The 10,674-nt window shown below is 47.1% G+C and overlaps 1 protein-coding gene across 4 annotated transcripts in view; it reads left to right on the top strand.

Moving 5' to 3' along the window:
- ARFIP2 (ADP ribosylation factor interacting protein 2) overlaps window positions 1-8,917 on the top strand; it is a 33,329-nt gene extending 24,412 nt beyond the window's left edge. For all 4 annotated transcript variants that reach the window (XM_018573468.1, XM_018573467.1, XM_018573470.1 and 1 more), the window contains 4 exons: window positions 927-1,148; window positions 4,038-4,195; window positions 7,584-7,758; window positions 8,601-8,917. In XM_018573468.1, coding sequence (XP_018428970.1) covers window positions 927-1,148; window positions 4,038-4,195; window positions 7,584-7,758; window positions 8,601-8,756 — 711 coding nt within the window. In that variant the 3' untranslated portion in view covers window positions 8,757-8,917. The remainder of the gene's footprint in view (window positions 1-926; window positions 1,149-4,037; window positions 4,196-7,583; window positions 7,759-8,600) is intronic.
- Window positions 8,918-10,674: the final 1,757 nt, after the last annotated feature.

Here is a 10,674-nt window from a genome sequence, read left to right as displayed (position 1 = left end):
TCTCTCTCTCTTTCCGTCCACCGTTGGAGCCTCCTCTCTCTTTCCGTCCATCCATCCTTTTTGCCTCCTCTCTCTCTCTTTCCGTCCACCGTTGGAGCCTCCCTCTCTCTCTCTTTCCGTCCACCGTTGGAGCCTCCTCTCTCTCTCCGTCCATCCATCGTTGTTGCCTCCTCTCTCTCTCTTTCCGTCCACTGTTGGAGCCTCTCTCTCTCTTTCCGTCCACCGTTGGTGCCTCTCTCTCTCTTTCCGTCCACCGTTGGAGCCTCTCTCTCTCTCTCTCTCCGTCCACCGTTGGAGCCTCCTCTCTCTCTCCGTCCATCCATCGTTGTTGCCTCCTCTCTCTCTCTTTCCGTCCACTGTTGGAGCCTCTCTCTCTCTTTCCATCCACCGTTGGTGCCTCTCTCTCTCTTTCCGTCCACCGTTGGAGCCTCTCTCTCTCTCTCTTTCCGTCCACCGTTGGAGCCTCCTCTCTCTCTTTCCGTCCACCGTTGGAGCCTCCTCTCTCTCTCTGTCCATCCATTGTTGTTGCCTCCTCTCTCTCTCTCTCTTTCCGTCCACCGTTGGAGCCTCCTCTCTCTCTCTGTCTTTCCGTCCACCGTTGGAGCCTCTCTCTCTCTCTTTCCGTCCACCGTTGGGGCCTCTTCTCTCTCTCTCTCTCTCTCTCTCTCTCTCTCTCTTTCCGTCCACCGTTGGAGCCTCCTCTCTCTCTCCGTCCATCCTCTGTTAATCTTTCTCTCTCACAGTGCACAAAGCAGTTGATCTCAGAAAGGTTTGGCCGCTGCTCTCGCACGGTGGATTTGGAGCTGGAGACTCAGATCGAACTCTTGAGGGACCCCTCTTACTCTCTGTTGGCCATCATTGTCCCATCTCTTTGTTTATCACCCATTGCTGTCTCCTCTGACTCTGTTAATCTTTCTCTCTGACAGTGCACAAAGCAGTTGATCTCAGAAAGGTTTGGCCGCGGCTCTCGCACGGTGGATTTGGAGCTGGAGACTCAGATCGAACTCTTGAGGGACACGAAGAGGAAATATGAAGGTGTCTTGCAGCTGGCCAGAGCCCTGACCGCTCATTTCTACAGCCTGGTTCAGACGCAGCGAGCGCTGGGGGACGCCTTCTCCGACCTCAGCCAGAAATCACCAGAGTTGCAGGTTAGGGTTCTGTTATATATCAATAAATTCAATAAGTATCAGTCCCCTCTCCTGATCTATGTTGTCATTGGCTCACCTCTCAAAAGCTATTAGTATTTATTTAACATCAATCAATTTTGCTCTTCCTCTTGTGTGGGTGTGATCTTTTGGGCTGACATCATTCAGTGTCCTGCTCTTTTCAGCATTATAGGAAAGAACACCTCACTGGCATCCCTTTAGTCGTGCATCCCTTCTGGCCCCTGGGTGCTGCAGACGTTAGCTGAGCAATCTGCTGATCAGTTGCTTGATTACACTATTAGAGTATGATCATGCAGATTTGACCGCAGAGATGAGGCAAATTATAAGGTTTGCATGGCTAAAGTCTGCACCACCCAGTTGCCAGCTGAGATGCACATTTAAAGGAATGCTGGGGATGTGTTATTTCGTATAGCGCTCCATGCAAGGTGCTATGATGTTTACAGGAGAGCCTACCTGGCCCTGCCACCAACTTGATCGTACTAGCAAAAACAGACAGCAGGAAGACCCAGTGATGATGTCACTATGTCTCAAAAGAGGTATTTCTTGAAGACCAAATTAATTTATTTAAAAATGTTAATTTCATATTGATTTGGAAGGGGGGGAATGCATAGATTAAACTTTGACTTCAATATATTTGAGACATTCTTCCTCTCTTTATTGATCAGTGATCTCAGTGATAGTTGATTGGTGTGGTCAATTGATCTGTATGTGACATTCCCCTCATCAGTGAATGGTTTATTATGGGTGATCATGTTACCTGTATATGACACACCTCTTGCTGCACCGTTTAGCAGCGTTATCACAGTGATGGTATCCTTATTATGGCTGCAATGACTTCTAGTTTTCAGAAGCTGCGGGTCTGAGGTTTCTGGGTAATTCCTTCATGTTGTTATTACAGGTATTTATATAGCTCTGACAGTTTATACGCTTACATACTGTACAGTCACATTAGTCCCTGCCCTTCAAATAGAAGTGACACCAAAACACAGACAGCAATACAAACCTGGCAGCAATACAAACCTGAAAGCAATATAAACCTGGCAGCAATATCAACCACATGTTCTAATCCATCTCCAATACAATATAAACCTGCCAGCAATACAAACCTGGCAGCAATGCAATCCTGGCAGCAATGCAATCCTGACAGCAATGCAATCCTGACAGCAATGCAATCCTGACAGCAATGCAATCCTGACAGCAATGCAATCCTGACAGCAATGCAAACCTGACAGCAATGCAAACCTGACAGCAATGCAAACCTGACAGCAATGCAAACCTGACAGCAATGCAAACCTGACAGCAATGCAAACCTGACAGCAATGCAAACCTGACAGCAATGCAAACTTGACAGCAATGCAAACCTGACAGCAATATCAACCACCTGTTCTAATCCATCTCCAATACAATACAAACCTGAAAGCAATATAAACCTGGCAGCAATATCAACCACGTGCTCTAATCCATCTCCATACTATCCAAACTAACAATTTAGATTTGGCTTCAGTTGCGTTTTAACCAGTTGAGGCAGTTTCTTAATTTTTGCACACACATGCTAAAAACTTAATTATTATTGGCTAGAAAACAGCTTAAAGGACAATTAAACCCTCAGCGTGTTTTTGCATATATATATATAAAAAGCTAACAAGCAGGAGATATATCCAAACACATTTAAAAAAGTCAACAAAAAGGTAAAAACTTACCTGTATCTCCGCTGCGCTCCCGTCCGAAGATCTGAAGATTCTCAGGCGGCCGCAAAGGATAGTGTGGCAGGCGCATGCACAGTAGAGATCTTCGGCCGGTAGAAGAGGAGAGACACAAGGTAACTCCAATGCAGGCAGCCCGGCAGCGTGCACCCGCAAAAATTCCGTGGGACAGGAAGAGAGAGGAGTTGACGCTGGATCAGAGACCGGCACCAGCGCTCGAGGGACTCCTGAAAACTACAGGAAAGAAGAAGATGATCGAATCAAGAGGCATAATTTAAGGTAAGTCCTTAAAGCAGCATGGGGATTTTTTTTTACTTTAATGTCACTTTAAAACCCCCCCAAACAATGATATTTTTTGGAAAGACGGAGGCCCTGTAAAATTAAAACTCTTGTAGCAATATTTTATGCTAATTAAGAAGCCCTCCTATGTGGCAGCACAGATACAGTGACAGGTCCTCTTTATGAAGACATCAGGGGTCTAGTAGACCCCTAATGTCACCTATGGACTTCAAGGAAGCTGGTGAAGCAGAGACTTTACTTCATCAGCTTCCTCTTCAGCCACAGCACCCGGAGAAATGACAGACTGGAAGTGACGAAATACACGTCGCTTCAGGTTTCAGTGATCGGACAGCAGATCAGTTGCTGGAAGTGTTGCTCTCCCTATGGTCAAGGTGCAGAGACACGCCGTGCTAGGTCTGGGCCCACATGGGGGACAGAGGAGCCCGGGATAGCTGACAGCGGAGGAGGAGCAAACACTCCCCAGCTGCATACAAGTGATTGGGTGGCTCGGTCTACACCCGCCCAAACCCTTGTATGTTACAGCTAGGAGCTGGCTATAAAGGGTACCAAAATCACCATTGCTGCAGCAGTTATGATCTTGGAATAATAATTTCAGGACCACGCCATTTACATACGTACGGCGGTCCTGAAGTGGTTAAGCGGCCTACAATCTAAGGTCTCTATCTAACATACATGCATGCATACATACATGCACTGACATACTAGGGAAAATTTTAGACTGAAGCCAAGAGTGTGGGAGGAAACCAGAGGGGAACATGCAAACTCCATGCAGGTTGTGTCCTGACTCGGATTCAAACCGAGGACCCCAGTGCTACAATTCTACATACAACCACTAAGCCGGTGTGCCATTTTTCTTTCCTCTCGGCAGGAAGAGTTTGGCTACAATGCAGAGACTCAGAAGCTCCTGTGTAAGAACGGGGAAACCCTGCTGGGGGCCATTAACTTCTTCGTGTCCAGTATCAACACCCTCATCAACAAGACCATGGAGGACACTCTGATGACCGTCAAGTTATACGAGACAGCCAGGTAAACATCACACACCCTGTAGCGACGGGTCACACAGGCAGCATCATCATCCCGAGTATCTGGGGGACATACTGTCATTGGCAGCTGGGGCATGGAAGGTTTTGGAAGAATGTACCGGGCCCTGGTCTCACTAAGGAACCACTCATCTAGAGTTTTGGAAGTAGTTCTACGGAAAAGGTGCTTTAATTAGGCCTCATTCACACGAGAAACGGGCGGTCCCTACAGCTCCGTGCTGCGTGCAGGGCCGTATCGGGCATCTCCCGGGAAGGACAGGTGCTGTGTGTGATTAGTACGCAGCCCCCGTCCTTCTCTATGGGACTACGCGTCCGTACGCCGCCCTACGTTCACCCCCAAGTGCAGGTCCGTAGGGTTGCGTGCTTCCTGACTCGGACGCAGACAGGATCTATCCTGTCAGCTTAAAGGAGAACTATGAGGGGGGAGGGGGTGATTTCCACTCACCTCATAGTTCTAGCCGACCTGTGACAATGAGACTGTCACAGGTCGGCTCAGTAGATCGGGAGGTGAGCGAACACATACCGGCGTTCACTCACCTTCCGATCCTGTCACGGCTCTCCGCCGCGACAGGGGGAGGGGCTGGATTCCCCCTTCCCCGCTCCCATCCTCCAGCACTGACTGGCGGAACGGACAGGGAGGGGGCGGGTACAGCTGGCTCTGCCTCTAGATAGGCAGAGCCAGCTGTAACTCACGCAGCTGGGCGGATCCCGTCATCTACGTCGGGATCCGCTCCGGCGTCTCAGTATATAGGGAGCTGTAGCTCGCGGTATACTGAGCTTAGGGTGACGGGAGGACGCTAGTTTGTGTCCTCCCGTTACCCTAAAGAGAACTATGGGGGAAAGCCCTGACCCCATAGTTCTCCTTTAAGAGTAAGGACACCTGCACCTGTACGGACGTGCAGGTCGGGTGAGCGTAGGGCGGCGTACGGCCGCATAGTCCCATAGAGAAGGACGGGGGCTGCGTACTAATCACCGCAGCACCTGTCCTTCCCGGGAGATGCCGGATACGGCCGTGCACGCAGCACGGAGCTGTAGGGGCCGCCCGTTTCTCGTAGGAATGAGAGCTTATAAGTTGAATGGAACCAAAATACTAAAAGCTTAAGAAAAAATAACATTCACTGTAAGTTAGCAGACTTTAAGAGGTTTTCTCACTTTGTATGTACTGTGAACACTCTGTTATTCCTAGAATCTGCCAAACGTTTCCCATATTTGAATTTTTCTTTGGGGATATGGGACAGGAAGTTGGCTGTGCATAGAACACCCCCCCCCAACAATTATACAATTGCGCCTCCATTTCCTCGACATCTAAACCCAAGAACACAATTAGTGACTCTACCAGTAACACTTCCTGTACCTGAGTGACAACACTCGCCCTACTTTATCTGAGGAGGAGCAGCGTTGTCTCCCTAGGAGAGGAAGTGTTAGGACTACAGAACAACTTTCCCTCTACTCTACTCCATAACATGGGGAAGAGGATTTCTGTAGTTCACAGAGAGAACTGGGAACAGTGTAACTCATAAGAGTGCAGCACTTGCAGAAAGCACAGGAAGTTATCAGCTCACTGGATTTCTGGCAGGATTAACAGAATTTATTATGCACTTATACCATTTGAGGGGTTTTGTACTGTCCGTTTGATATTTAACAGCAGGGCTGTCTTTACCGCAGGGAATTTTGGCTGCCTGAGGTCCCGCGTTTGCTGGGGACCTTACGGGTACCTGTTGCAGTTAGGGTTGCCACCTGTCCGGGATTCACCCGGACAGTCCAGTTTGAGTCCTGTGTCCAGGTTTAAGGCCAGCTGACACCAGGACAAAAGACACTAAGTGCTGGCCAGAGGTCCCGTGCTGCTGGGGACCTCGGCAGCCTTCCTGTGAGCCGCAGGTGCCTGTAAACATCTCTGTCTTCCTGACACCATACTGCCCGCCCCTGGTGAGACAGCCCACACAGCACTCCTGAAAGCCTGCATAGCCCACCTGAGAGCCCGCATAGCCACCTGAAAAATGCTGCATGCAGCGCTTGTGTTCGGGTTTCACTTGAAGAAAAGGTGGCAACCCTAGTTGCAGGGGAGAGGAGGGTGGGCATCACATTTGGCCAATGTGTTATGGCTTTTTTAATGGATGTCCGTCTTCTCATTCTCACCACTAGATGGCAGGCTGGTTCTACAATCCTCCTGTACATGTATTGGGTTCCTTTGGTAATGTTCACATTGCTTCTGATCCTACAGTATAGCTCACAGCTATCTCCATTCTAGAGAGACCGTCCCTGCTCTGTACTGATGGGCATTTTTGTTTTGTTTTTTTGGTCAGCATTTGTCCAGGTTACATAGTAAAACAATATGCAGTGCATGTTCCAAATATACTTCCAGGTTACCTCTGTGGTTCCTATTAATGTTTTGCATGAACATGACAGATGTTCAAGCACAAACAAGAGGCGCCTTTCCCGGTGCAGACAAATTTTATTTAAGATAACAACAATAGTGTATGAGAAACATACCCACAAAGGTGGACATGATTAAAGCATTGTAAGTGGATACATGGACCAAAGAAGAAGCCAGTGTAAGGCTGGGCACACACCTTACAACCATCGCAAGACTTTTGTCTTGCGATGGTTGTAAGGTACTTAAAAAAACGTACAATCTGCCTATGTTGCATAGGCAGATGGTACTTGCGATGATCGCAAGCCACGCCCCCTGAGGGGCGGGCTTCCGATGACCGCAATGCCGAACGGGCAGCGTGCGCTTGCGCACACCAGCCCGTACGGCTGTTATCGTACGGACATGCCACAAACCCGCCGAAGGTCGTACGATGCTCGGCGGGTATTCGAACATGTCCGTAAGTTCAAAGTCGTGCGACCTTACAGTAGTAGAGGTCGCACGGCTTCCACACACCTTTCCCGTGATTATCGTATGGTGTGTGGGGACCTTAAGCTGCAGGTATCTGATGAAGGGGGGCGTGACACCGGAAACGCGTTATCATCACAGCCTACCTTGCTGGCACACAGGCACGGCTTTGCAGCTAACACTGGCTTCTTCTTTGGCCCATGTATCCGCTTACAATGCTTTGATCATGTCAACCTTTGCGAGTACGTTTCTCATCCACTATTGTTTTTCTCTTAAATAAATGTGTCTGCAGCAGGAAAGGCGCCCCTTGTTTGTGCTTTTTTTCCCAGATTTTGCACTCCCCCTGGCTGGTTTGGGGCAACGTCCTGCAGATTTTCTACTACATCCCTCTCTTTTTAAACAGACTTTGCACTCAATTGCACACTTTTTTTTTCTGGTGGAGCAGTCCCATTTGGCGCTTTGTTTTGCACATATCTGTAATGACAGATGTTCAGAAGACGTTGATTGTATACATATTCTGTAATTCTGTGCCTCACAGACTTGAATATGATGCTTATCGCGCTGACTTAGAGGAGCTGAGCCTGGGTCCACGGGATGCAGCCACCTTGAACCGCATCGAGATCGCCCAACAACATTTCCAGATACATCGTATGAAATATGAGAAGCTGCGTGGAGATGTTACCATAAAACTGCGCTTCCTGCAGGAAAATAAGGTAATAGGAAAACAATCCCATCACTTCTGAAACGGTTAACTTAATCCAAATTGTTTAGCCTTCCTACCAATCACAAAACTATCTACACAACTAACTTGACTATTCACCTCGCCATGACTGCCGGTGGTCGCCCTACGGACCCATGCCCTTTGGTTCCTCTACTGACTGCTCACCATGACTGCCATTGACGGTACTCACTTCATTACATCACTCGGTGGCAAACTCGCCAAGACCCACCCACCATTCTGACCACCAGTCACCCCGTTGACCTCCCTATGACCACCAGTCACCCTGCTGACTTTACCATAAGCCCTATGTGCCCTGCTGACCTCACCATGACCCATCATGCTTCACCGGTCACTCTGCTTCCTATGACAGCTAGTCACTTTGCTGATTTCAACATTACAGCTAGTTACTATCCTGACCTCACAATGACAGCAGGTTGCTTTGCTGACCTCCCCATGGCTTTTAGTCGTCTACTGACCTCACCCTTACTGCCATTGACTGTAATGATTTCAAAATGGCATCACTAAAGGCCAAATCCAAACTCTCCAAGACCACCAGCTATTTCACCAACGTCGCAATGACCTCTAGCCATTCAACTGATTTCACCTCGAACACCAGGTACTCTTCTGATATCACCATTACCACCAGACCCTGGGCCAAATTAACCATAACCGCTAATAACTATGCTGATGTCACCATGACAGCTAGTCCCTCCTCCTAACTCACCATAAGTAAAATTACTTCTGCTGACCTCACCATGTCCAATAATAAATCTGTTGACCTTATAATAAACATATAGAAGGTTTGATTTTTGTCTGCTCATTCTCTTTGAACAGGTGAAGGTCATGCACAAACAGCTGCTTCTCTTCCATAATGCCATCTCCTCCTATTTTGCTGGGAATCAACAACAACTGGAAGCTTCACTGCAGCAATTTAACATCAAGCTTAGCAGTGCGGCCAGTGACAAACCCTCGTGGTTGGAGGAGCAGTGACTCCCTCTCCCCGCCTGTACATTTGTGATTGCGTGTGTTATATATATAAATATGTCATTGTTGGTGTGCATGAAGGATAGGAGTATGGTGTTGGCAAGTGTTGCTGTGTGAGTGGAGTATAGTTCAGGTTTTGAAGAGTGAGTGAAGGATGTGTTGCGGAGTCTGACTGTTGGCATTTTACAGCTCGCAGTGTAGGTCACCAGAATTCATGTTTATTTTCTATGTAAGATGTCCATTAAATTCCAGTTTTGCTGCTTTGAGTAATTGGGGCCGGGGTTAGTCAGAGACCCTGAGCCCAATTTGAATCTTTTTGTGGACCATGATGTGTACCTTTCCCACACTTCACTGTTCCTCCCTAACTAGAAAAAAAACATTTCTGGTAAATACGTTTCTGGCACTTTCTGTGCTCATCATTCTAAAGGTCGTCTGCTCCCTTCCACTCCTTCAAAAATTCCATTCACTCTTTGTGATGCTTGTCAGTATACTCTGCTCTTCATACAAACTATTTGCTGTCCAATTCCCTGATCCACTCTACTGCATTGTACTAATAACCTCAGCCAGTGCACTCTCTGCTCTTCCAAAGATCCTTCCAGTTCTCTCCTCATAATACCTTATTCACTATAGACCCCATTCTTTCCCAAGATTCATCTGCTCTTCACTCCACTCTGTTATTGACTTTATACTCCACTCTACCACACATCACATCTACTCTCCACTCCATTCTACATCCCATGTTCTGTACCACACATCACATCTACACTTCATTCATCTCCACACATCACATGCCATCTCCTCCACCATACATCCCATCCACTCTATACTTCATCCTTACACATATCTCATCCAAGCTACACTCTGCTCTTCCATTCTTCTCATCCATTCTACACTCCGCTCTTCCATACATCTCATTCTCTCTACACTCCGCTCTTCCATACATCTCATTCTCTCTACACTCCGCTCTTCCATAATTCTCATCCACTCTTCCATACATCTAATTTGCTATACACCCCGTTCTTGCATACATCTCATCTACTATACATCCAGTTCATCTACTCTCATCCAATATACACTCCACTCCTCCATACATCTCATTCCCTCTCTACTCTGGTCTTCCATACATCTCATTCCCTCTCTGCTCCTCCATACATCTCATTCCCTCTCTGCTCCTCCATACATCTCATTCCCTCTCTACTCTGCTCCTCCATACATCTCATTCCCTCTCTACTCTGCTCCTCCATACATCTCATTCCCTCTCTACTCTTCCGTACATCTCATTCCCTCTCTACTCATCTCATCCAATCCCCACTTATATGAAAAAACAAATCAGGACAAGGGGTATCCTGCAGAATAAATTATGGAAGCTTATTCTAAATACCTCTCACCTATTCCTAAACCAGAAAAACAAAAGGATAATGGCACAACAGACATTCTATTTACCACCCAATTCAGTCACGACTATAAATCCATCAAACAGGTCATTAACTGGCACCTTTTGTTGCAAGATCCAAAACTAAGTCCAGTGCTGCCAGAAATTCCTCAAATCATCTTTAGAAAAGCACAGACCATCTAAAATATAATAGCCCCCCAGTAAATTCCTCTGGAGGCACCAATAAATGCATTTATTTCTTTTCTTTTCTTTATGCTCCTTAGCACCAGCTAGGGTGCATAATGAGATATCACATGGGAAAAAAAAATCTGAAAATACATTGCCTTGTAAATAAACAATTAAAGAACATTTGTTGTGGAACTTATCTGCAAAGAGCCCTGCGAATCGTTTATAACTAGGCCATGTCCATTCACCATGTTCTTTTCGACTGGTGCCCCATCTGTCCCAGTCTGTAAGACGAAAATCAATCTCTATATGTATGGTTCACTTTACAATTATTTTTTTATCCTTGCACATCATTATATATATATA

This window comes from Nanorana parkeri, unplaced genomic scaffold (assembly GCF_000935625.1).
Source record: "Nanorana parkeri isolate BGI_ZX_2015 unplaced genomic scaffold, ASM93562v1 scaffold2392, whole genome shotgun sequence".
In the NCBI taxonomy this organism is placed as follows: Eukaryota; Metazoa; Chordata; class Amphibia; order Anura; family Dicroglossidae; genus Nanorana; species Nanorana parkeri.
This window is presented reverse-complemented; position numbering and strand designations above follow the sequence as displayed.